This window comes from Alternaria viburni (genome assembly GCF_023758015.1).
Source record: "Alternaria viburni strain BMP 2772 chromosome Unknown scaffold_3, whole genome shotgun sequence".
NCBI lineage: Eukaryota > Fungi > Ascomycota > Dothideomycetes > Pleosporales > Pleosporaceae > Alternaria > Alternaria viburni.
The window spans coordinates 479491-504994 of NW_026055772.1; the positions used below are offsets into that span (position 1 = coordinate 479491).

The 25504-nt window shown below is 52.7% G+C and overlaps 13 protein-coding genes across 13 annotated transcripts; 5 read left to right on the plus strand and 8 right to left on the minus strand.

Moving 5' to 3' along the window:
* Window positions 1-719: 719 nt before the first annotated feature.
* Window positions 720-1854, plus strand: ALC1 (Allantoicase; the record flags this gene model as incomplete). Its single annotated transcript, XM_049350703.1, has 2 exons — window positions 720-828; window positions 881-1854. The coding sequence occupies 2 exons, from the start codon at window positions 720-722 to the stop codon at window positions 1852-1854; spliced, it is 1083 nt and encodes a 360-aa protein (XP_049214542.1).
* A 392-nt stretch (window positions 1855-2246) lies between these two features.
* J4E79_001799 (uncharacterized protein) lies at window positions 2247-3547 on the plus strand (the record flags this gene model as incomplete). Its single annotated transcript, XM_049350704.1, has 4 exons — window positions 2247-2393; window positions 2450-2531; window positions 2582-3472; window positions 3528-3547. The coding sequence occupies 4 exons, from the start codon at window positions 2247-2249 to the stop codon at window positions 3545-3547; spliced, it is 1140 nt and encodes a 379-aa protein (XP_049214543.1).
* Window positions 3548-3663: 116 nt separating this feature from the next.
* Window positions 3664-4874, minus strand: J4E79_001800 (uncharacterized protein; the record flags this gene model as incomplete). Its single annotated transcript, XM_049350705.1, has 2 exons — window positions 3664-3808; window positions 4072-4874. 2 exons carry the CDS (start codon window positions 4872-4874, stop codon window positions 3664-3666), a joined length of 948 nt encoding a protein of 315 aa, XP_049214544.1.
* Window positions 4875-5752: 878 nt separating this feature from the next.
* J4E79_001801 (uncharacterized protein) lies at window positions 5753-7746 on the minus strand (the record flags this gene model as incomplete). Its single annotated transcript, XM_049350706.1, has 2 exons — window positions 5753-5764; window positions 5818-7746. 2 exons carry the CDS (start codon window positions 7744-7746, stop codon window positions 5753-5755), a joined length of 1941 nt encoding a protein of 646 aa, XP_049214545.1.
* A 2215-nt stretch (window positions 7747-9961) lies between these two features.
* J4E79_001802 (uncharacterized protein) lies at window positions 9962-11017 on the plus strand (the record flags this gene model as incomplete). The annotated part of the gene is made up of 1 exon (XM_049350707.1): window positions 9962-11017. The coding sequence occupies one exon, from the start codon at window positions 9962-9964 to the stop codon at window positions 11015-11017; it is 1056 nt and encodes a 351-aa protein (XP_049214546.1).
* Window positions 11018-11583: 566 nt separating this feature from the next.
* J4E79_001803 (uncharacterized protein) lies at window positions 11584-12624 on the plus strand (the record flags this gene model as incomplete). Its single annotated transcript, XM_049350708.1, has 1 exon — window positions 11584-12624. One exon carries the CDS (start codon window positions 11584-11586, stop codon window positions 12622-12624), a length of 1041 nt encoding a protein of 346 aa, XP_049214547.1.
* Window positions 12625-12747: 123 nt separating this feature from the next.
* J4E79_001804 (uncharacterized protein) lies at window positions 12748-13254 on the minus strand (the record flags this gene model as incomplete). The annotated part of the gene is made up of 1 exon (XM_049350709.1): window positions 12748-13254. One exon carries the CDS (start codon window positions 13252-13254, stop codon window positions 12748-12750), a length of 507 nt encoding a protein of 168 aa, XP_049214548.1.
* Window positions 13255-14095: 841 nt separating this feature from the next.
* On the minus strand, window positions 14096-16498 carry MDR2 (multidrug-resistance transporter mdr2; the record flags this gene model as incomplete). The annotated part of the gene is made up of 2 exons (XM_049350710.1): window positions 14096-14563; window positions 14609-16498. The coding sequence occupies 2 exons, from the start codon at window positions 16496-16498 to the stop codon at window positions 14096-14098; spliced, it is 2358 nt and encodes a 785-aa protein (XP_049214549.1).
* A 569-nt stretch (window positions 16499-17067) lies between these two features.
* Window positions 17068-17440, plus strand: J4E79_001806 (uncharacterized protein; the record flags this gene model as incomplete). The annotated part of the gene is made up of 2 exons (XM_049350711.1): window positions 17068-17350; window positions 17403-17440. The coding sequence occupies 2 exons, from the start codon at window positions 17068-17070 to the stop codon at window positions 17438-17440; spliced, it is 321 nt and encodes a 106-aa protein (XP_049214550.1).
* Window positions 17441-17502: 62 nt separating this feature from the next.
* Window positions 17503-19080, minus strand: J4E79_001807 (uncharacterized protein; the record flags this gene model as incomplete). Its single annotated transcript, XM_049350712.1, has 2 exons — window positions 17503-18834; window positions 18892-19080. 2 exons carry the CDS (start codon window positions 19078-19080, stop codon window positions 17503-17505), a joined length of 1521 nt encoding a protein of 506 aa, XP_049214551.1.
* A 635-nt stretch (window positions 19081-19715) lies between these two features.
* Window positions 19716-20718, minus strand: J4E79_001808 (uncharacterized protein; the record flags this gene model as incomplete). The annotated part of the gene is made up of 2 exons (XM_049350713.1): window positions 19716-20412; window positions 20462-20718. The coding sequence occupies 2 exons, from the start codon at window positions 20716-20718 to the stop codon at window positions 19716-19718; spliced, it is 954 nt and encodes a 317-aa protein (XP_049214552.1).
* Window positions 20719-21154: 436 nt separating this feature from the next.
* Window positions 21155-22143, minus strand: J4E79_001809 (uncharacterized protein; the record flags this gene model as incomplete). The annotated part of the gene is made up of 2 exons (XM_049350714.1): window positions 21155-21842; window positions 22094-22143. The coding sequence occupies 2 exons, from the start codon at window positions 22141-22143 to the stop codon at window positions 21155-21157; spliced, it is 738 nt and encodes a 245-aa protein (XP_049214553.1).
* Window positions 22144-22703: 560 nt separating this feature from the next.
* J4E79_001810 (uncharacterized protein) lies at window positions 22704-24080 on the minus strand (the record flags this gene model as incomplete). The annotated part of the gene is made up of 2 exons (XM_049350715.1): window positions 22704-23903; window positions 23955-24080. The coding sequence occupies 2 exons, from the start codon at window positions 24078-24080 to the stop codon at window positions 22704-22706; spliced, it is 1326 nt and encodes a 441-aa protein (XP_049214554.1).
* Between the last annotated feature and the right edge of the window lie 1424 nt (window positions 24081-25504).

The window sequence follows — 25504 nt, forward strand, 5'->3', positions numbered from 1 at the left end:
TGAGACGAAGACCGGATTCTTTCAAGTTCCGCACCACAACATCTCGTTGCTGCTGACCGTCGCGTTCTTTGTTGCATTGCCGCATATGATTTGGATACACACGTGGCACCCGGTCCGACAAACGGTCCAAAGAGGAACACTCTATCAATTACCCTACGGCACGTAAACCAGATCTGAGGATGCAGACATACTGTTTCGGCTGCAACCGCAAGAACGATGCTGATTCCGTTGGGGGGTGGAGGGTGCAACAGCACACAAGTTGGATATTACCATAGTATCAGGGTATGCATAGATTTGTTTACCATTACTTCAATGTTTCGCGTCAACTACGGACACATCAATTTTTCCCTATCGTGCGGCCCGCCGGGCAAACAGCGCGTTTACTGTAGCATCGGCCCATCTCACAGCGAGAGGAGTCAAACACTTTACAAGCAATACATGGAATGACTGTCGATAATGAGAGTCTTATGTAAGGTAGCTATCTAGTTATCGGTATCACTCCGTGATCGGCCCGTCAATATCCATCGAGTCGGCGGAGGCATCGGCGGATTCCGATAGCAGCAGCAGCTGTTGGCACGCAGGGTCTGGCTACCCCACCACTCCACCACCCCGCCATAACTTCTTGGTAGTCAGCCAAATCCCAAAACAAACTTCCTACTTTTCTCTCTTCAGCATACTGCATTTATCTTCTTATTTTTCTTGCATATCATACCCTCAAAATGGAGATTCGCACCATTTCACCAGAAGATGTCAAAAGCGTAGCCACAAACACTGCGCAATCGATACCAATTGATGAGATCGATAGTACTTTCAAGTCCCAATACACTGGTGAGAAGCCCATACCCCTCGCATTTCGACAGAAGATCTAATCAGCATTAAGATCTCATATCTGCACCACTTGGTTCCAAAGTCCTCTCTTTCAGTGATGAATACTTCGCTGCAGCCGAGAATCTCATAACGCCGACTCCAGCAGTCCGTAAACCTGGTGTCTTCGTACATACGGGAGCTTGGTATGACGGTTGGGAAACCCGACGTCACAATACCGAACCTGCCGACTGGGTGGTACTGCGACTGGGTACCGCCAGCGGAAAAGTAGCAGGTGTAGAAATTGACACGGCACACTTCAACGGAAACCATGCACCAGAAATTGCCGTCGAGGGTGCTTTTATCACGGACGAGAAAGAGGAAGAAGAGGTGAAGAAGCCAAGCTACCAGGGTTGGGAGACAATTCTGTCAAAGCAGGAGTGTGGACCTAGCCAACGGCACGGATGGAAGCTGGCAAACATCACTGAAAAGGCGTACACCCACGTCCGACTCCTCATGTACCCCGACGGTGGCATTGCGCGTTTCCGCCTCTACGGTGTCGCCGTGCCCGTGTTCCCCCAATCCGCAGATGCCATCTTCGAGCTCTCAGCAACAGTCATGGGAGGCGTCGCAACATCATGCTCAGACCAACATTTCGGCACAAAAGACAATCTCCTCCTCCCCGGTCGCGGAAAAGACATGGGCGACGGCTGGGAAACGAAGCGCACGCGTGGCGAACACGTCGACTGGACGATTGTCAGGCTGGGCGCAAAGGGCGAAATCGATCACGTTGTTGTAGACACGGCGCACTTTAGGGGTAACTTCCCGCAAAAGGTGCAGGTCTTTGCTGGAAGCTTTGAGAAGGATCCGGCTCATGATGATGCGTCGTGGGTTGAGGTTCTGGAGCCGCAAAAGACGGGTCCGGATAAGGAGCATGAGTATAAGGCTGAGCTTAAGGAGGTGGCTGGCAGGGGCTACACGCATGCGAAGTTGGTGATTATCCCGGATGGAGGTGTGAAGCGGTTCCGAGTTTTCGGAAAGAGGGTGTAAGGGTCCAGATTTTAGGACTGTGGCTAGATGAATCAAGATCAAACAAACTCATTGAAGCTATCCGAGAGCGTTTTCTGTATAGTTGACACGGTAAAGCCGGCATTGACTTGAACTGCGAACATCTAGGTACCGCGGTCCTTCTCAGCCTTGAGTACTCAACAATGTGTTTCCCAATGCAAGTTGCTTACGACATTCGTAGGATACTGACGCCACTGTGTGCCGTTGAAGGTTCGATGATGACCAATGGCCGAGGTTACTTAAGTAGGTTTGACATGTCTTGGCGCCTTGGTAAGGCGTACACGTGGGTCAGACGCATCTCCAACCGCAACCACATCAACGTCCAAGACCACCGTCGCTTCCATTTCTCGATATTTGCGAATTGGTTGCCCAGTATGGAGGAAAACTACGCTTTCAATATGGAGAAGGTGTCGCCGATATGGATCATCACGGCACTTTGTGTAGTGCCTTTCGGCATGTATCAACTTCTCAATCTTCTTAGCCCATTGATGCAGCGATTGACGGCTATGAAGATCTCAGCGGTATGTCGGATGGTTATGAGATGGTTGAGATCGTGTGCTGATGACAGCACGGTTAGATATACATCTACCCCATCAAGTCGCTGCGAGCCGTCAAGGTTACCGAAGCCGTTGCCACCGCTCATGGTTTCAAGCACGACCGTACACACATCACATCCTTAGTCCATCGAAACATGGTTAACATCACCCAGGCTCCTTCATGCTTCTCCAGAAGACCGAAGAAGGCTACAAGAACATGGCGGTAGCCAAATACCCCGAAATGACGCAATTCCTCCAAGAGATGTCCAGCGACACCATCACTGTCAAACACATCGCCTACGGCGACTCATCAAAGGCAACATCAATTCAAGTCCCACTAGAACCCGACACAGATAAGCTATCCCCCATCAACATCGACATGCACTCCAGCCCCACGTCCGCCTTCCTAATGCCCCAAAAGTACAACGACTGGTTCACATCCTGTTTCGGCTACCCAGTCATCTTCGTCTACTTAGGAGCCAACCGACGCACCGTCCAATTCCAAGACATGCAACCCGCGGAACCCTCGCCACTAACCCGTTTCCTATCGAAATACGTCCCGTTCACTGCTTCCTACGTCGAGAAAGCAATGGGCCTGCACAAGCCCTCAGCAGCCGAATCCTGGAAGATCACTTTCGCAGACTGCGCCCCGTATCTATTCTGCTCGCAAACGAGTCTCGATGATGTTTCCTCCCGACTACCAGAAGGTATGGCCATGGATATCGAAAAGTTCCGTCCTAATATCGTGGTGGAGGGCGCGTATGAACCGTACGAAGAAGATTACTGGGGTAAAGTTACAGTAAAAGGCGGGACGGAGATCTTGCTTCCACACAACTGTGTAAGGTGCAAGAGTATCAATATTGACTACAAGACGGGGAAACCGGGGGAGGGCCCGAGTGGAGAGGTGCTGAAAAGGTTGCAGAAGGATCGCAGGATTGATGTAGGAGCGAAGTGGAGTCCGGTGTTTGGAAGGTACGGGTTTTGGGGGAAGGGCAGGGAGGAGGTGTGGAGGGTGGGGGATCGGGTTAATGTTGCGAAGGTCAATGGTGGGCCGACGGTTTGGAGTAAGTTTATGGATGAGAGATTCGATACAAGGATGTGGAAACTGACTGTGCACAGGTTGGCCTGGTGTCGGATAGAATTGGTACACTCTGCTCATAGCGAGTGTACTAACGAAGCATTACGTTAACGATACGTTGGCTTTACTGATGACAAAGCCCTGATACCGAAAAAAGAGTTCAAGCGCATATCCTTCCTACATTTTCGTGTGGTTCCGCACGCCTGCAACTCCGCCCCATGCAATTTTCCTAGCCTCTCGCTTCTTCTCCTCATCCCTTTCAGCCTTGTCCCATCTTCGTGCTCTATCATTCATATCCACCGCTGCAAGATCGAGCTCGTTACTACCATACATCCAAGGGTGGAAGAATTCATTAGTATTCCAGAGATAAAGGACAGGAATATACTGGTAGACTACCGGACACTGTTAGAAAAACGCCGACCGCCAAATCATGATCGAGAGGAAAACTTACACAATATACCCATCTCCTTCATAAGCTCGCGCGACGCCATTCTAGCGGCATTTCCGGGGCAGCAGTGATACAAGCTCACTGTCGCTAGATTGGGAAATAGCGTTGGCTTTGCCCTGGCTACATGTTTCACCCACCTTTCTGCCTCCCTACCGAGACAGTCGGTTAAGATAAGCCGTTCGAGCTTGGACGGCACGACTTCTTTGTAGTACGCATATACAACATTGTCACTCGGCAGCACAAGCGTGCGCAACGCGGGGAAGTACTTCGGGATACCATGCACGGAGCCTCGATAGTCCGACCTGCTGGAAGGCGATGTGCGGAAGTCGTTGGGTAATTCGAGTACGGTGAGTTTGTGGCTGAAGAGAGGGAGGAGAGGGCCTAGATCGGGGGTGTGGGCTGGAAAGAGGCTGCTATGGTAGAGCAGGGGATGGAGAAAGGGGAAGTTGTACAGTATCGAGCCCCCGAGATACAGTTCCTGTAGATTGGGTAGCATGGTCAGCACAAGGCTGAGGAGGATGCTTGGTCCATCGTATTCGTTTCCGGCATGCAGGGATTCGATGAAGTCTTGTTTCGTCAGAGGATCGATGTCTAATGTGCTGATATGGCTGATGGCTTTTGATAGTAGCGAAGGATCGAGTGCTGGGATAGGGTTCGGTCCTATGCACATTCCACGGATTTGCGTTTCGATGGTCAGGCTGCGGATCTTGTATCGCAGGTCTGGGTACTGGAAGAGTGAAGCGAGAAATCGGTCGACCTTGCTTGAGTATAGTATTGGTGCGCAGAAGAGAACCTCTCGGGCAAGTGGTGCTAGTTGCTTGCATGTCGAGAGCGCATTCAGTAAGTCGGCTTGGGGATTGGGATGCTTGACACTTTTGGGAAGGTAGTGCAGAATTTGGAGAAGGACCTCGTCTGGGAGCTCAAGGAGTTGGCTTGCCATGCTGGAAGAGAATGTTGGTTGAGAACGCGTACCGAACAAGAGTTCACAGCCGTTATGGAGGGTGAAAGAGCAGAGGGACGATACTGTTTTTCTCGGTGCGATGTGAGTGATCGAAATCGTTTATACACAAGTGCTATAACGCTGTAAAGTAGCGAACGTTGAGAACCACGGTTGAGATGCATTGAAACCAAGGTTTACAATGGACGAGTGATGAAAAACTCAGGTTATTGCATAGTGAATAGGCTCTCTAAATTCATCAGGGCTATGGCGAGGGGCGGTTTTTGGAAAGACTAACCTTCGTAGGCATTTATGCTACCGGGTGCGGCTAGGACTCGTGTAGCATACGTCCCATCAAATTGCCAATAAATACATAATGACAAAAGTAATGTATACTTCTACTTCGAGGAGTTCCTTCACATGGTGCGACATAACTGGTAGCTACCCCTAGTAGTGCTATCAATTGCATTGAGAAGCTATCAGCTTTCACTCAGGCATCAAGCTTTCGACAGACAACACCACAACTTGTAATAACATCTTTCATTACGTTCTCTTCCCACTATCAACAACATATGATATGATGATTTAGACTTGACAATAGTAATAACGCAAACAAATTGCCTGTTCCCGACCTTTGACAAACGCCATGCTCTTGCGCGCATGTCCTTCTAATGTGATGATGAATATCCCAACCCAGAAAACGAAGAGGCCATGAACAGCCATCTTCGACTGAAAGTGCGTACCAATGTTTGTTCTGCCTATATGATTTATAAGGACTCCTTTTGTTCGAACGCCGTGGCAATGTGGTAGCGATAAGGATAGAGACGCGGTCGTGAAACGGAAGCCGTAACTGTATGTACAGATGTTCGGAGAGGGCATGTTCACCATGTTTCCTTCGTATTCGTTAGTATGTGTAAGGTAGGCATGGTTTGGAAAGTGTACTTACGGCGATGTATTGTCCGTCCTCCTTCTTCCTGGCCCAGAACTCCTTCGCTTGCGCTTCGCTCAGGCGGCCCTTTTGCATCGCAACATCAATTAGGGACTCTTCAACACCTTCGCCCATGCCCTTACTAGAGCCACAGACAAAGATACGGCCGTCGAGAGCATTGATGACGAACCAGACGATGTCAGCCTGTACTCGCACCTCGTCTTGGACGTATTTGACCTCGTTGGAGCCTCCCACCTTGACCTTCCGGCTCTGGACGACCTTTTTGATTTCGCGTTCGTGGTCGCCTAGTTCACCGGAGTAGAGCTCATCGAGCATAGAGTCTCGGACACCCTGGATGAGCCAGATCTTGTTGGCGCAATTGGCATTCTTCAAACGGTTCAAGATGAAGCCACGGAAAGGGGCCATGCCAACGCCCGCTCCGATGAGCACCATAGGGCCTTCACCACCAAATTGCTTCGACAGCGGGTTCGCCATGAGTCCGCGGAACATGGGGATGCGCAGATCGAGGATGCTGCGGGGATCGACGCCTTCATTCTCGGCTGTGATGAAGGCGTGTGCCATGCGCTCCATGAAGCCACTGCCGACACCTGTGCGCGTGGCACCCTCAGCATGCCAATCGGGTGTCTCGTGGATTGTAACGGCCATCTCGATGAGACGGCGTGTACCGGGAAGGCCGGGGCGAGCAGACGAGATGTGGGGATCGTTCGAGAGGGAGTAGAATCGTGGCATCAGCTGGGTGAGGACGGAGAGGAGGTGCGGTAGCGGCGGCTTCGATGAAGGGAAGGCGCTGAGCATCTGTGAGACTGTGAAGTGAGAAGTGGTACGGAGGTCGCAGAAGGCTGCTTGTCCTTGGGCTGAGCAGAGGTATGTCAGAATCTTCTTCTCGTTGGGGGCTTCGGCATACTCGGCGAGCACGCGAAGGAGGTTCTTGGTGGGCGGGTGCGACTGGATGTCGGCACACCAGGTCAGCAGTTCGCGTCTGGTTGTGACAAGCTCGCGCGCTTCGTCTTCGCCCCAGATGGTCGGCCATCTTCCAGTCTGCGTCTTGAGTGTGACTGGCTTGTCGCGGACAAACTTGGGGATGCAGAGGAGATCGAACAGCTCATCGACCATTTCCTGCGAGTTGGGAGGGCAGATGCCGACGGCACCACCAACCTTGAAGTCGACGCCTCCCTCGTCGGGGTAGTCGGTAACGTCGATGTCGAAGTGGATGGTTCTCTTCTCAGCGCCCGGCTTGGTCAACTCGCGTGCGTGGTAGAGCGGCGCCGAGTAGACCTCGTAGGGCGGGTGTGGCTGAACGTACTTGGGCGGCGTCTTGTGCACCTGCGAGACGTACTTGGTGTCCTTGGACGGCAGAGGCTCGAAGGACATGTTGGCGGGAGGGAGCGGAATTGTGTCGGTGAGCTCGCTGTCGAGGGCGAGCGGGCCCAGCTGGAGATTGAGGCTCCGGAAGGCATGGTTGTCGGGGACGACGACGGGTATGAAGTTGGGCGACGATGCGTCCGGGGCCAGTGTCTTGAGCAGACAGCATCCTCCGCCGCAGCACTGGCTGATGAGCTTGGTGGCCGTCTCACCCTCGCCCAGTATCCGTCTGATGTCGTTTGGGTTGTCCGAAATGAGCGTGGTAGATGCGCGGCGAGGACGCGTCTGCCCAGAGAAATTGACAGCCGAGGTAGGCAGTTCCTGTAGTTTATCGACTACTTCCTCAACGCCCGGATCGGGCTCCGTCATGGGCGTCATGGGCGCCTCAGACTCATCGCTGCTGGTGGTCCATAGTGTGGACTCGCCTGAAGATTTGGGGGACGTCTGCTCCGGCTGCGACTGTGCCGGCGAGGGCCGGAGTGAGAGGTGTGGGATATCCTTTGGCTCGGCAGGAATTGGGTCGTCAGGGTGGGAAGTCGACGTGGTAGGGATGGGGCTGGGCATGGTGGCTGTCGAGGTTGCCATGTGCCTGCGTGGAGTGAGGTGAAGGAGCGATGGGCGTGCTGCCGGGGACGCGACAAAGGGGACTGCTAGCGCGGACCATGATTAGCAAGAGCTGACTTGGTATGGCCGTAGGGAATTCAATGCAACAGCAAGGCGCGGTGCAGGTGTGCATGGCGCGCTTGCTTGTTGAACCGCGGACGACGGAGATGTGCGACCGCAGAGCATGTGGGGGATGGTGGTGGTTATCTGATGCTTCGATGCAACCGAATTTCTTATCAGATCGTGGCATCACTCACCTCGACTGGCTGGCAAACGAACACGACCGAGTGGCAGCCGCGTGCGAATTCCCGAGATCGGTGACACGATGGACAGTGACTGTGAATAGATTCGTATTGGGCGGATTCTAGCCGTGGCAGAGGGTGTGGGCATGAGGTGAGGCCTGGTGGTGATGGACAAATGTTCGACAGAGGCCGCGCCCGGACGCTTTTCCTACTGCCGATCAACGACGCCTTCAAGGCTGAGATGAGCATCCCGAACGCCCACTTCTGCCGAATGACGCTTGTCAGCGCCCCATCGCCGAAACCGCTCGTATTCCCACTTGTCATGTCCTACTTTATCCGACATAGACCTAGATCAAATCATCTTGCGACTATCTTGGCTGCGCCCACGGCATCAGCCCCATCTCCTGATCATGGTACTCGCCGAACGCGTTATATTACACCACCAGCCTTCACCGCAATTACTATGAGCTGAAGTGCACGCCTTCTCGGCACATAGTCGCGCAAACTCTGTAACATGCCATTGTCACGCCGCCCGGTCCTCGGTCTCTCGGCGGTTATCGCATCTGATAACCAAACTTCGGCTCAGAGCCCGACCCCGCGAGTTACCTATCGTGACTCCGGCCGCTGTTCCTCCATGAAGACACTAATCCTGCCATGTTTCCCCTCATCTTGAGCGCATCCAGTGCCTTCGCGAAAATGTCGCGATCGGGGCATTGCAGCGCTATTACGTCGTTGCAACGCCACACGAAAACCTACCGCACCAAGACTTGCGTTCGCCCAATGTCAGGATATGCCTGATACTTACACCCGTATTCTAATCTAGACTGCCTCTAAACATGTCATTCTACGCCACGGCAAGGCTGACAGACCATCACCCACCACCGCGAACGCGCGCAGGGTCCGCGTCACTATCGTGTTCCGCCATGGTGGAAGAACGTTGAAAACGCTCTCTTAGCGGCCCCACACGCCTCGAGTCTCAATTGCAGATCTGTGATGCAACTGTCACGACCCTGAATTCTGGCACTGTTCCATTCGTCACTCTGATCTGGAGGTTTGTGAGATCACTGAGAACCCTTCTTACCGCTTGTAGTAATACGTGACTAACTCAGCTGCATTATGACGAAAACCCATACACCACCCGGAAAGCAAAGTCGCGATGGAACATCACGGTGAGTTCATGATCGATTCACACTGGGCAGCATATGTCTATTCGATACCGATGAGTGGAACTAACAATCGCGCTGCTTGTCCAGCAGCCTGTCCGAACTTCTCCCCCACTTTCCGAACTTGCGATTTTCCAAGATCTGGTTTGGGATGCGGATGAGGGTCAGCTGGCGATGCGATATGCTTCATTAATTACCCACCTCAGTCCGAGTACAAAGCCAACTGTGTAAAAGATACAATGATTCGATCCCTGATCTTGATCATACGAATAAAAAACGAGGACCCTCACTTACGGTCGTACATGGCTGTACTTGGCACATCGTGCGCTGCAGAGAAAACAATCTAAGGCTTGGCAGATTCTTCCAGGGTTCATTGCAGCGTTGAGCACGACTCAAAAAGAACAGCGAACTTCGGGTGGAATGAGCTTTCCGTAACGACTGGTTGTGGTCCTGCAACGACCGTGGTCGGGGGTTGATGCTTGCGCTATGCGTGCGCTGATTGCGTTTAGCTACCGAACTATTAGGTCAAGCAGTTTGTGTGTGCACCCACACCCACTCGTTCGAAAAGTGTGCATAGCCATCAAGTTCTGGATCAGATCCATGGTGAATTGCGATCACCAATATCCAAGCAGCCCGTCTTTAGGCAACCTACTCTCAGTACACCAACCACTTCCTTCGTCCACACTCCTGAGTCACCCATTAAGTACTTCGCGCAAGACCGTTCTCATTTCCAAGACGCGGTACGACTGCATTGGTTAATCTGCTATGACGATGACCGATGAGCGATGCAAGGAGATCTACACAGAGCTACGAGATCTGTCGAGGACTGGCTACAAGAACCCAGACGGCAGCCCGCGCCTACATAGAGACCCTTCAATCGAAACCAAGGTCCAAGCGCGCATGGAGGTTTTGCTCCCAAATCATGTAAGGATATCCTCGTACAAACTGGTTATGATGAATACGCTGACTTTGTACGCTATGATGCAGGACAGCCTAGAGAAGTACAAAGCCTGGTGTCGTGAGAGGACCAAGCTCAGTCGACAGCTTCCAGAGCCTGCAAGCGCCGACGAGATCATCAAGGCCATAGGAGAAGTGGACTTACTCGACCCAATTTCACGCGGAAACCTATGCGACCTACTCGGGACCGACTTGTACTCTCATATCGACATTGGAACGTATGGCAAGTACCACTACTGTCTGAGGTCAGACCTATTCCAGTTGAGGCCGGAAGATCACGACATTGATTGGAACGACGAACGCGAGCCGATGCCTAGTTGTATCCTTGGTATCAACCTGTCGAAGACAGTTCCGTGGACGGGAGACAGACGTAAGGAGCACAGCTCGGACGAGTCTGGTAGCAGCAACATCTCCACTGGTAACGATGGCACCGGGTTCGTATTCATGCAACTAGGCAGAGTGTGCTACCTCGATGACTCCAGAAAGCAGAAGTACCACAACGACAGCAAGTTCCCCATACAGATGCCGTGGTTGGACTCCGGCTTCGTTCTCGTTGTAGTAGTCCGAGACGACGGAAGTGCGGGAGCCCCGTGGCTGCTATTCAACTTCACGCCAGTACACGAACTGGAGGGCAACCGGTTCCGCATCCCGCAGACTGACGACGAGTGGGGGACGCTTCCAGGCTCTGGTAACCAGTATGTTGCCGTAAAAATTGGGGAGGATATTGGTGAGCTCGGATTTGACAAGCAATGGGTCATGACGAGCCGGTTCGGTGATGACTACAATCCCCAGCTTGTCGCTGTGGTAAATACGTCATCTACCTCGAGAGGAAAGCTCGTGCGACAGAAGATCTTTGAGGAGGGTCGTTGAAGTGGCTAGAGGGTGCAGACTGAAGGACGATTGAGTTGCACTTCAAGGTGGCGGCGGTGAAATGGCGAACGGGATGTCTTTATGCCGGAACACCCGCTTCTCAAGTTTTCGAGGTCTAGTTGGAGATGCGCAGGATGCACACCAACTGTTAGTATCCACCGTGTTCAACTAATCATTGTATTCAAATTCGATGCAGTAGCAGTCGTATCAAGTCTAGAGGTTTTGGAGAGCCGCGGGCCTAATTCTCATAATGAGACTACTACCTAGGTATCACTACGCGAAACATACACTAGCTGGACAGGCGAAGTTTATGTTCACGAGCATGGAACCGCATAACAAATACATCGAGTCTTACTATTCGAAGCGGACGAAACTAACGTTTTTTTCAATCTGGCAAGGGTTCAAAGTTTGAATAATAGACCATGTGACTCACTGATGGTACCATGGTTCACCTGAAGAGCTTTTACACGCAACAAAGTTGCCTTTTCACACCGCAAGATTGGAATTGACCTCTCTCTCCCTCTTTCCTTCTCACTCAAACTTAAACAAACAAGCGAAAAGATACCATGTCATCGCTAACCGACGCCGATTGCGAGAAGATCTTCGCAGAACTTATGGCCAGCGCCATGTCGCAAGCTGGCTATCCCAGCACCAACGACGACAGCTCTTCCCACCAGCCCCGAGGCATGGAACAACTCCTTCCCGACATAGCAAGTATAGACAGATATCACGAATGGCGACGCAAGCAAATGAATCAAGAGGCAGAGGAAGCAGAACGCATCCGCCAAAACCAACCACGTCCAACCGCCGCCGATCTCATCAAAGCGATCCAAGAGACCAACTTCCTTATCGAAGAATCGCGCGAAGACGTCTATGACATAATGCATGGGATAGACAAGGGCGCACTAGAACTGGGAATGCATTGCGACTACCACTTCGACCTAGTACCTGATTGGTATAACAAACTCATATACGAGGATGAAGACGTGGACTGGGACGACAAACGTGAGTGGCCGGAATTCGGAAATATACTTGGTATCAACATGTGGAAGACGGCATCCGATACCGAGACCGCAGGAGCCCAGCCTAAGGATGTTGAATCAGATCAATCTGGACTTACGAACGAGTCTAGAGGCAACGACGCCACGGGCTTTGTGTTTATGCAGCTGGGCCGGGTGTTCTATCTTAAAGACTGTGACTTGGAAAGTAACAAAAAAAGGGCTACAAGAAATGAATGGCAGAGATCCTGGTCTGACTCTAACTTCATCCTCGTCGTAGCCATCGAGGAGAACGGAAGAGCAGGCGCGCCGTGGTTAGTGTGTAATTTCAATCCAGAAAATGATATTGAAGGCGGTCGCACCAAGATGCCGCAATCAAAACGGTTTTGGGGCGATACATTGGGAGACGGTGTTCAGTACAAAGCTCTCAAGATTGCGGACGATATTGGGGAGCTCAAACGAGGGAAGGCATGGGATGTTAAGATGAAGTTTAGCAGCGAGTCTGACATACAAATCGTACCCGCCGTCTTTGATGGAAAGGGGAAAGAGAAGAGGCTCTTGCGACACAAGGTTCGCGAGGAAGAGCTTACGGAATGGGTTGAGGTCTAACCTCCCAGGCGATATTTATACATGCACGTACCCTGGCTCACGATCTCCTACACCAACAAACGACACCAAACTTTTCAGCCTCATAGAACACGTTTATCATTAGCACTATACAGACTTCTACGTCTAATACTTCCCACTCTCCTTAACCAACCCATTCTTCTCATTCTCCGCCTTAGGCTTCAACGCCCACTCAGGCGCCTCATCAATCTCATCCTCCTCGGCCTTATCCCCCTCTTCCTTAGTCTTGTGCACACTACTCGGCAGATGCTCCGCAGGCGCATACACCGTAATCAATTCCAGCGGCTGATCCCCCTTGGTAACAAACTGATGCTGCGTCCCCGCCGGCACAACAACAACATCACCGGCTTTAACCTCCTGGTCCTTGCCATTCACCGTCGCGAGCCCCTTTCCTGATGTGAAGAGCAGGATCTGGTCGACGGTGTGGACTTCATCCCCGATCTCGCCGTTGACAGGGACTTCCATAGCGACGATTTGGGAGTACAGGCCTGTGTGCAGGACGGTGCGGAAGTCGCCGAAACTGCGCTTCTCGCTCATCAGACCGGGGAAATGCACCATTTCATGTTTGGGCGGCGCGTTCTCGCGGTTTCCGACTTTCTTGAGAGCTTCCATTTTGGCGGCGTAGAGGCGCGGGGTGGTTGTGCTGAAGGATTTGGTGATGGGGACTGAGGTTCTCTTTGTGAATGTGGATGTGGAGAGGCGAAGGAGACGGGATGTGGTATTGAGCATTAGGGAGGACCTGGTTGAGATGGATGGGTTTTGGGGTCGAGTGACATGGGGATTATATGGCACGTTGCTTTTGCATCACGGTATACATCGCGTCAGCGCGCGTTAGGTGTGGAGGGTCTAGACTGCGTGGTATGCATGACGTCACCATCGCGTTACCTCACGATGTACGGGGAGATTGCCTGTTCGGTACGCTAGTGTGTCCAGTAGAGCCTTGATTGGTAGCCTCTCATGTATCAGGCTGCGGTGCGTGCTATGAGTGGTGTCGTACCTGATTATGTGATGACATGGCGATGCAGGGTGCGATCAGGGTGCTGAAGGAGCTAGCGGAGCGTCCCGACATGTCTTGCAGAGTACAGAGTGATGTTGAGAGGAGAATGATTGTTTGATTATAGCTGCAAGCCTCACATGCTTGGGTCGTCAGAACGTGAACTATTTCCTAGGCTATGGCAATATAAGAGCGTGATCGTAGAAGTTCTCGTTTTGATCAAATAGTACCACTCAAATAGCGCCATGCAAGAGCGACACCACTCTCTGGACTCCCTGCGGAGCGCATACTGCTTTTGGGATGCGTGTTTGGGCCCAAGCGTGCAGCAACCCTGGTGCTGTGTGGAGGTTCATTGTTGGTGGTGGGCTTGTCCACCGTTGCTTCCATGAAGAAGCAGGAGAGTCGCGCAAAATCGCCACGACTGCCATTGAATATGATACAAATAAAGATGCAGCTTCACTAGACACGGTTGCGGCCAGCAGCTTCTTCCTTCTCCTCATCAAGCTCTCGCTCGATTTCCTCTTCTTCCGTAGGCTTTGGGGCCTTGACGTCCTTAGCAGGCACGTCACCACCGCTCATCTGCCATTCCATGAGTTTGTTGAATGCGCCCTCTGGGTTCGAGCTGAGCTGTTCGTAGGTGCCTTCCTCGGCTACCCTACCTTCAGAGTCGATGCAGATAATACGGTCGGACCGTTTGATCGTTGATAGACGATGGGCGATGCTAATAGTTGTGTTGTTTTCTTGGAGAAGCTTGTTAAGCGCTTGGTTCACAAGAGTTTCAGACTCGGCGTCCAGAGCACTCGTGGCTTCGTCGAGGATAAGGATGTCGGGCTTCTTGATGAGTGCTCGTGCGATGGCAATACGTTGCTTCTGGCCTCCGGAGAGTTGAGTTCCTCTTGCGCCAGCGTGTGTTTCAAGGCCATCAGGCTGTACCTGTTAGCGGGGCTCTCATATGATAGGGGTTGTACGTACGAAATCGCTGATGAACTGGCAGTTGGCCTTTCGGGCAGCAGCCACAATCTCAGCGCGAGTAGCGTTGGGTACGCCGTATGCAATGTTCTCCGCGATTGTGCCAGAGAAGAGTACGGGCTCTTGACCGACGTAACCGATCTTCCTCCTCAGTTGCTTTGCGTTCAAGGTGGTGATGTCTCGGCCGTCGATGGTTACGGTTCCGGAGTTGGGGACGTAGAAACGTAGAAGGAGACTGGCGACCGTAGACTTTCCAGCTCCACTGGGTGCAACGATGGCTACATTGGTACCCTGCTCAATCCTGAAGCTGAGGTCCTTGAAGATGGTAACCGCTGGTCTGGTCGGGTAGCTGAAGTTGACGTTCTTGAATTCGATGGGGCCTCGAGCCGACTTCACTGGTAGACCCTTGGTGGGCGATATTGTTGGGTTGCGATCCTGGAGTTCGAAGAGACGACTGGCAGCTCCAACACCCTTCATCATCTCACCGTAGAAGCCGGAAAGACCAACCATACTAGAACCAGCATAGACGGTGTACATCAAGAACGAGGAGAGCTCACCGATGGAGATGACGCCGTTCTTGACCATGTTACTACCAACATACAGGATGGAGATGATGGTCAGGTTGCCCATTAGTCCAGTACTTCCGTAAAAGCTCGCGGCAACTACGGCTTCCTTCTTTCCTAGAGCGAATATCCTCTTGATCTGCCGGTTGTATCGCGATGCTTCTTGAACCTCTCCAGCGAAGGCTTGACTTGTTCTGACGTTCCCTAACCGCTCTTCGGCGATCTTAGTCAATGTTCCCAAGTTCTTCTGGATTTTCCGACTGAGGTTTCGTAGCGATCGACCGGAGAAAAAAGCGACGAGGGCGACAGGCGGGGCGATCAAGGCGAGAATACCAGTAAGCTTCAGACTGACGAAACCCATCATGGCGAAACCAGCTGCACCGCTAACGAGCGCACGTAGACCATCCGACAAATTTTGTGTGATGCTCTTTCCAACAATGATGGTATCCGAACCGAGACGGGAGATGAGATCTCCAACCCTGTTGGCGTCAAAGAATTCGGCGTTTTGGACGAAGGTCTTGCGGTAGAGCTGCGATCGAAGACGTGCGACAATGCGCTCTCCAACGATTCGAAGGATGATGATACGTCCAAAGTTGAAGGCAGCGCCGGTCGTCAAGACACCTGCCAGCCCGAAGTAGAAGATAGACGGAGAAACACCAAAGAGTAGCCCATTGGTGTTCTCAGTCGAGGTAGCGGCGTCCAAGATCTTGCCAATTGAGAAGGGTACCGAGAGAGAAATGCCAGAACCAAGGAGCAAGAACAGAAAGGCCCAAGAGAGTACGCCGAGCTCAGGTCGGGCAATTTTGATCAGCCTCCAGATCTCCTTCATGCCGCCTGGCGCTCCTGAAGAGCCAGACCCGTCTTTGCTGAGTTTGGCGCTCAAGTTGACCTGTTTCGCCTGCGCTGCCTTTTCGGACTTTGCAAAGCCTTGTTCCTCGTTCTCGGGCTCGCCATCGTGCTCTTCCAAGTCTACGATGCCCTTTTGTTTGATTTCCTCTTTGTATGATATGCGCTGCTTCGCAGGCTTGGCATTGCTCGAGGCTTCGGCTAATAGTCGCGATGTCGTGAACATGCGAGCTGGTGTGTGTAGGCCATTGTTGCGTGCGGTGCCCGCGACTGCGAGTCGTAGTATGGATGACGGTGCGAAGAGAAACGGCGCGCAGCTGTTCGGTGACGTCTTCGGTATTGAAGCTTTCGGTATCGGCGTGGTAGCGAAGGATCTCGAAATGGCGGGTGTTGTCGTCGAGATGCGCGACTGTATATTGGAAAAGAGGGCTCCGTTGCCTGGGCCGTGCCAGGCCTTTGCGGAGAAAGCCAGCGGGGCGCGCATGGCTGGCGGAGGGTAGACGAGGCAGCTACCGGACGTGAAGATGGAATTGGGGCGTTATTGAGGCATTCGACATGGCCATGGACGTGCGGACGTGGGAGTGGACGGCTTCGGACATGTCAATCAAAAGTTCGGCGCCTCGCTGATGACGACAGGACCGCCGCGTCGATCGCTTGCGTGCCGCGGCTCGATCTCCGAGAGTCCCTGAAGCAGGGCACTACCAACTTCACGCCCGCGTTCAAGCGTCTTTGCAATCATCACGTTCTAGATGCCCAGTGTTTGTCTCTATATCTATTGTCTGGATGTTTGTCACTGCACGACGTCATAATCGCGGAATGCGGCAGCTTTGCGCGCTCTAGGTCGTCTCCTTGTTCACCCCCACACCGAATCGACGAGATTTCCACAGAGGAACTTCCATCTCTCGAACCAAGAAGGCGCGAATATGACTCAATAGACAGCTGCTATATACGGGTGGCCTTACGGCTCATTCGCAGCATGAATGGAAAGTGCGACCGCCTGAGTCATCCTCACTCATACACCAGGCATCAATACATGTCTCAGCCCCAACAGCGATGCATTGGCTATACGATCGTGGGTTCCGTGCTGGGAAGCTCGAACAGATCATTCCTACCATCGTGAAGAAGATTTCCGACGATTTGTTGGCGGAGATTGAGCATGGTGGCTGCGTGGATGAGTACCTACGCGACCAGTTGGTAGTGTTCCAGGCACTCGCTAAGGGAAGGAGTCAAGTGTATGGGGGAAAGAGCGACGGCGAATCGGTGAAGCCGAGTCTACATGCCAAGACTGCGCAGTGGGTAGCAAAGGAGATGCTTTGTGTGGAGTTTGATGACGAAGGTGGGTGTGAAGGCATTGGGTTCTTGCCAGGTGATATGAGTCAGTATTATAGTGCAGACCATGGTCTTGCGAAGCATCTGGATAGCATGAGCATCTCTTCATGAAAGCACGAACAGTTACTATCAAAATGTCTCTGTTAATCCCTATCCGTTCTACAACGCATACCTAAAATGCTTCGCCTGCTTATCCGTCAAATCGCTGAATCCATCCCGAATGGCCTGATCATCTTCGCCCTGACCATACTTCCTATCTCTCCTTTTGTTCTCCCAACCCATCCACAAGGCCAGCACACCCCCAATTACCACCATTGCGCAATAACAAACAATGAGCCCCGTCAACGCTGAGAAGTACCTCGGCGCCTCCCTCGCGAAGAAGATGTTCGCTCCTGCAATATTGCCCGCCGCGTAGAAAACGAACCACATGCCGTTCGCGGTGCTACGCTTAGTGTGACCCGCGATGTTTGTCGTAAGCAGATTCCAGGAGAGAATGACCGGAGCACCGATGATGTACTGCAGCCAAGTGCATCCAACAAGACTCCAGCGTTCCGATAGCGGCGTGAGTCGAATACCCAACAACCCAGCCAGCGGTGGCAAACAAACCAGAGCCAGGATAAGACACCTTGTATCCCTGAAGTAACCCGCTGCAAGTCCACATAGCGGCACAACAACGAACTCAATAGCCCCAGTCGGAAGCTGAAGCAGCGTAGCGTAGATGCCACTAAACCCGAACCCCCTTATAAGGCTCGACGAAAAGTTCGACACACCGCCATTGATAACTCCACAGCACAGCCCAATCAAACTAATACAAAGCACCTTGAAATCCAGCACGGCCTCCAGCGCCTGATGTTTCTGAAACTGCTTCGTCTTGACACCAATCATATTGCTCGCAATACGGTCAATCGCTACGATGCGCTGTTTATGATTCAGGAACTTGGCGGTGGAAGGACTATCAGGCATGACCCAGAGGAACACCCACGCCCAGACGAAGTTCAACAGGCCGATGACGAGGAAGATGAGTTGCCACGTTTTGATATGGGCGGAATGCGCGTGACCGAGGCCGTAGCCGAGGAGCGCACCGACCATCGTTGCCATGCCGTTGAAAGCGAGGAATACGCACATGCGAACGGGTTGTTCGTCGCGGCGGTAGAACATACTGACTATGTTCATGATGGCGGGACTGATACTGGCTTCGAACATGCCGAGGAAGAAGCGGAGGGCTAGCATGCCGGAGTAGTTTTTCGCTGCGACGTGGCAACAGAGGAGGATGGACCAGAGGAGAATCATTAGGCCGGTGTATTTCGAGACTGGAAGCCGCTGGATGAGGTAGTTTGCGGGGAGTGCCCAGAAGAGGTAGCCGAAGTTGAAGATGGCGGCGACCCAGCCGTACCGGTCGCCTTGGAGACCCAGGTCGGGGGTTAGGGTGTAGGCGTTTGCGTAGTTTAGGGAGAGTTTGTCTAGGAATTGGATCATGTATGTTATGCAGATCTGGATCTCTTAGCTATGCTGTCTCGTAGTTGATGACATGAGTTGAGAAGAACGTACCATCGGCATGATGACCCAATCGATCTTTCTCAAGACGACTTTGCGTTCTGCTTCCAGCTCTTCTCTTGAGTATTGTTGGACTTCGAGATACAGATCTGCACCGATATCGCGCATCTGCTTCTCAGCAGCAAGTTGCCCCTCATCGATGCTAGCCTCTCGCGCTGGCGAGATCTCCTCTTTCTCTCCCATGTTGAATCTGTACAGCTGCTGAACCGGCTGTTGGTGCTTGAAGTCCGGATGCAACTATTGACCTGAGATGTGTAGAGGCGAGATAACCGAAGACCCTGGCAACGACTTCTCACAGGCGACAGTAATGTTCGGGGATACAACACAGACAACGAGGTCATGACATCTGTACTTAAGTGCAGCAGTTGAGGCCTCCCACCCTTGGCAACGGCCGTGAACGCAGTTATCGGCTATCTTGCCAAGGCAGTCTTATCGTTGTGTTGAGCATTGCATATCGCTACCTAGGCCGGCCGTAGCATATGCAGGTGGATGATGTTGCTGCACGCCATTGGTGTTGTTGATCCTTCGGCATGTCGAATCGGATAATTCCGCGGGTACAGTTACCCTGGTTGGAGTAGCCTGAGATAGCGCGCGAATGTTTGGAATGTCAACTCCAATGCTGCGATTACGATATGGGCTCGCAGCGCTTCTGCTCACCTGTTCCATACATGTCATTGTTAAGAATCGGGATTGCAACAGCTTGTCCAAAGTGTCCAAAGTGGTAAATGCTACTTGTCTCGTATTTGCTACTATGGGGGTGCTGGAATGTTGCATCTGGCCATAGGTGTGGCAAGGAGCAGCGCCGGTCATGCGAAATCCTATTTCCACAGACCGTACGGGCCGGATGTGAACTTCCAGAGCTTGACTGTTCCATCCTCACTGCCTGTCGCGTAGAGCTTTCCGTCAGGCGAGAAGCTTGCCGACCAGATAGGTCCGTGATGGCCCTTGTTGGTCTCGAGCTCCTTCTCCTCGTTGAAGTCCCAGACCCTGACCCAGGTATCATTCTGGTTGCTACCACCAGTAACAAACTTCCGCTCCCCGTTGTGCAGAGCCACGCTGGCAATCTCGTATGGTGTCTTGATGCTTTTGATGAGCGATCCGGGCGACTGGCTGTTGAAGAAGTAGGCACTGTTTCCAGCAGCTACGCTCAGAATGCCCTCCGAGGAGGTGTTATCCAACTCGCAAGAGCCAACAGTGCCTTCGACGGCGTGCTCGCCGATTGTAGACTCTTGGCGTAAGTCCCACCACCGCACCTTCTTGTCTTCGGCGGCTGTGATTATGACGTTCGGGTCCGATGTCCACACGATCGACTTGATGGTTCCGGTGTGGACACCTGCGCCAATCTCGAAGCTCGTCGCGTCGCTACGTGAAAGGTCGTATATGCGCAACTTCTTCTCCATGCCTCCTGTCGCGAGGATCTGAGGGTGGGGCTGATTGGGGAACGCGACGGCGCGTACGATGTGGTTGTGCGAGAGTGTGTGTAGGGCTTCACCGGTGTGCGTGTCCCAGACCTTACTGTGGAGTATTAGTACTCGCTTCCCTCGCGGTAATCGGAAGCACTTACGCAGAGAAATCCGCAGAGGCCGTCGCTGCCAGTGAGGCATCCGAGGAGAGTCTCGCTTGCCAGACGGCGCCCTTGTGGCCCAGGAAGGTGCCAATCCAGTCACCCGTCACTCCGTCGCGGAGCATGGGGTTGTTATCCTTGCATGCTGATATAATGTAATATTGGTCCTCGTCGACCAAAGACGAGAAGTGAATATGCGGCACAGGTCTCGAGTGGCCGTGGCAGGTGAGGGGCACGACCTTGGTTGTCTCGGGCATGGTGGGCAGGTAAGGAGGGTGTGTAGTTTCGACGTAAAGAGCGAGTGCGATAACAAGTCGAGTGAGCTGAGCAGCTGCAGTCTGGAGCGGTGAGGCGTGATTGCGCGAGGGCGTGTGTTCTAGGTATGGCTGGTCGCAGACGGTTCCGAGCTAAGTAGGAGCCACGCGGAGTTTCTCTAACAGTTCAGAAAGACAGAAAAGAGAGCGAGAGATGCAAAATGGTCGTCAATGGGTCGTAACGTCGTTAAAGTGGCAGGCTGGTGGAATCGCAAGTTCATGGACAGCAATTCGAGGGGGAAACATTGGAAAGTTGAAACCTAGCTCAGGGTGGCCTGTCGGTAGTGCCGGACATCTCCGCTGCCGAGGCAAGACCGCGCTACCACTCTTCTAGCTACGCAAGAATACCCAGGTATTATCATTTGCTTTCTTGTCCTTCCTAACTGAATTTGTCTTCCTCGTAAGACAGCATTTCTGGCCGCCAGTCTAGTTGGTAACCACCACAACGAGGACAGTGACCCTTCCAATCATTTTCCTTCAGCTCGGCCATCAACACAATCTCCTCACATTCTGGACATCTTCTGCTAGCCGCGATACACAGTGCCTCCGTCACGATACCGCCATCCTGATGTAAGACTCCAGTCTTTGCCATCAAATGGAGAAAGATGTCCCGTCCAAATTCTGCCACTTCCCGACAGGCCGACGCTATGAGTGGCTGGCGACCGATGCGGTTGACCATATATGTGGATCGCTGGTCGCCTGCAAATCCTAGCAACACATCTACCAATGGATGACTAGGATGATGTTCCGAACCAACAATATCATAGACGTCTCTGACGAATCCACAGAACTCTCGATGTACAACGGCATCTATAGGGTCTGGGTCGTCTGATCGCACTTGCATCGACCACCAACCAATGCTACATTTGAACACTGAGATGACCCGATCCCGGAACTGAGGAAAGTCGTACTTGTCACCGACGCGGTACAAGCCTAAGCAATCTCGGATGCTACGGGCAGTACGAATAACGTTGTCAACGTCATCCAGACTTGGTATCTTTTGATCGTATGCAAAGTTGAGCATCAAGAGTAGAGCATCGGGATCGTCTTCTTTCAGGGTGATCTCTCTGGCGGAACTTTCCTTCGTGCGTCAGTAAGGGATGCATCTCTATCATCGGAAGATAATCCTACTGCAAACTGTCCAGTGAAAGCTGCCTTGAACCAGTACGACATTGCGCTTAGCACTACTTTGTGCGCTTCGAAGGTCCGCTCTCCTGAGACTCCATATCGAATCGTGATGTCGGATAACATCTTTGAATTTGAGTAGCTGGAACCAATATTGTCAGTGTGCCTTTCTTCAATGTAGTTTACGACTTACCTCTCGAAACCGAGCTTCTGTCGCTTGTGTGGGTTGCTGGGGGACTCCATTTCGACTGTGTTGAAATAGAGTTATTGTCGTTAAGGAAGAAAGGAATGTTGGACATGAGAGAAGGACCGTTGTAAGCAGATTGCGTGCAAACAAGTAGCAGCCGAACCCAAGAGCCTCTCACTTGTCATGGAGCTAAGACTGGGTAATAATTTCTCTTACCCAAGCCAGATGGTGAAGACTTCGGATAGGTCTCAGCTCCATTTCATGCACTTTGGTACATACAGATCACTAATTACATCAGGTGTGTGATAATCACTGAGACAATACGAACAAAAAACTACAAAGGGACGGCAACGTGATCATAGTTCAACACATGACTCGGACAGCTCGATAACTTGGACATAGCACATAACGACAAAGACGACTTTACTTTCGTCAATCCAGTGAGCTCAACAGACACTTCCAGTTTGGCAGATTCACAGGTAATCAACGAAGTCAGGGGGGGTATTTCTGATTAGATGTTACTACAGATTAGGATATATGTACAAACGCGTCCCGCTATGGACGCTGGAAGATTGCGTAACGCTCGAAGCATGACCGTCATAGCTTAGCAGCGCCTTTATAGGGAGGCGTCGACCTTGGCAGCGCCGAGGACATCGGCGGAGACGTCAATGTTCTTGACATCGTCGACGGTGGAGCCGACCTTGTCGGTGGCGGTCTTGACGGTAGATCCGGCTACGCCCTTGACGTTGTCGACAACAGGGGAGACAACACCGGAGACAGTGTTGACAACGGGCTCAACGGCACCCTTGACAGCGTTGACGGCAGGGTCGACGGCGCCCTTGACAGTGTTGACAGCGGGCTCAACAGCGCCCTTGACAGTGTTCACAGCAGGCTCGACGGCACCCTTGACGGTGTCAACGGCGGGCTTAACGGCACCGGTGGCAGTGTTGGCAACAGGCTCGACGGCACCAGTGGCACCACCAACAACGGGGGCGACGTCAGGAACCTGGCGCTTCTCAACAGCGGCATCAGCGGACTGACCAAGAACGGAAGCGGAACCAGTGGTGTTCTTGACGTCGTCAACAGTGGATCCAACAGTGGACTCAACCTTGGAGGTAACGCCATTGACGGCACCGAGAGCGCTGTCCTTGACGTCGTTGACAATGGGGGTAACAAGGCCGGAGACAGCGCCAGTGACAGGGGCAACAGCCTGCTCGACACCGTCGACAACAGGCTTGAGAGCAGACTCAACACCGTCAACGACGGGGGCAACGGGGGCGGTGACACCCTCAGCGATGCCGTTGACGTCCAGGTTCTGGACGTCGGCGAGAGTAGATCCAACCTTGGAGGTAACGTCGCCAGCAACGGGGACGTCGCCAACAACGGGCAGGCCCTGGCGCTTGCCGATGGATGCGTCGATGGAGGCACCGAGGGCATCGACCTTAGCATCGATGTTCTTGACGTCGTCGACAGTGGAGGTGACCTTGGAGGTAGCACCATTGACGAGGTCACCAGCGACAGGGAGCTCCTGGCGCTTGCCAACCTCAACCTCGACAACGTCGTCGAGAGCCTCGACCTTGGCGTCAGCACCGACGTTCTTGACGTCGTTGACAGTGGAGGTGACGCCGGAGGTAGCACCACCAACGATGGGCTTGACGTCAGGGACCTGGCGCCTGGTGATGTGGGCACCAACGTTGGCGTTGATCTTCTTGGGGTCGACGGAGGCGTCTACGGAGCCGAACTTGGTGCCGACCTTTGCGTTAACACGGCGACCGATGGAGGCGTTGATCTTGGGGCTTGCGACACCCTCAACCTTCTGTTGAACTTGTCAGTTGAGTGATCATAAGACGACTTGTAGTGTACTCACGTTGACGGTGGAAGAGACGCCAGATGTGGCGCCACCAACGACGCCATCAACCTTGGGGATCTGGGGAATAACAGCGGCGTTCGCAACAGCGGCGGCTGCAAGAATGGCGGGGACGTTGAAACGCATCTTGGGAGAATTAGGGTTCTTGGAAAGACTGTAAAATAGTTGGAGCAAAAAGCGAGTGTCGTAAAAAAGGAATGACTGTGGATCTGTAGCTGGATGATACTACTACTGAAGTCGGAGCCGATAGTACTTATATACTCACCCACTCCAACGTCTCTCTCCTAACGCCACACCATGTACAAGTGTGGCAGCACAGTAATGTCCGGTATATCACCGTTGTGTGCATTAGGAAGACCAGTAGGATGTCGATCGACATGACGAAGCCTGATTCCAGGGTGTCCGTAGTTGATCCACTGGAGAGACCCATGCATTCGGCCATTATGAAGTGGTATCATGAACGTAGATCGCTGTTGGTGACCCCACAAAGGTGGAAACCACCAGCACGGGTCCTTTGCCCCGCTCGAGTAATTTCTAGCTGGAGTATGGCAGATTTGACAGCCTCACCGTATCTTGTCTTGAGGCTGGCAGCTTGGCATAGGTACTGCTGGTCGTGACTTTTCCAGGTATGCATCCCTGGATTCATTTAGTTCGCCTTACCAAGAGGAACCTTAATCAAGATGACTTCAAGGGCATGCGCCATGCGCGACGCCGCTTTCAGTCTCCCAAAGCTCTTCCTATTTTGCTGTGTCTCTAACAGTCCCGAGTCATAACCTGTGCGCTTCAGGTCATCGTGTTGGTGTCGATTGGGATCGGCATCAGGGGTAGAACTGCCAGGGCGCGGAACTCGCGGCTTCGATGCGGACTATCGTAGACGTCTCCTGCGACTCATTGGTATGACCCATTCAGTGAGAAAAGCTTAGATAGGGCTGCCATCGCACTGGTATCGACGCTGCATTGGTCGTTCTCAGAGCGGCTCTTTGTTCCTTGTCAGTGGGTTGCAGTCCGCTCTGCCACATCTCACCGTTACAACGTGAACGATCGGCCCGTATGCGCGTCTTCTAGTATAGACGACCTGCAGTTTGTTGTCTCCAGCTACTCAAGTATACTTGAAGTTGCAGTCCATTATGTGGTCGCGCAAACTACTGGGTCGCGGTTTTACAGAAAGTACGGTGGTATTTTTGCGCGATCGTCGGAAGCCAGCACTCAGGCACACTCCTTCCTGGATCGGTCCGAATGTTCCCCAAGCGGCGTAGCGTTGACCAATACAGCTTAGTGCCTTCACAGCGCGCACGGTAAACCTTCCATGACGCAGCCTTTTGTTGATATCGCGCTACAACTACGAGACGGCCGTTGGAGATTTTACCCGTGTCTTGACTCTAGCTTTACCAAACTGGTGGAGGATTAGCGTTGTCTGAACGAATTGGGCTACCAGCAATTTCCCGACGCGTCTCCACGCCACGTGCCTGCTCCACATCGAGTGCCCGTGTCGAGCTACACGCAAACCTCAGCTTCAAGTCTTCTGACTATTGAATTGGTAGTCCCAAGGC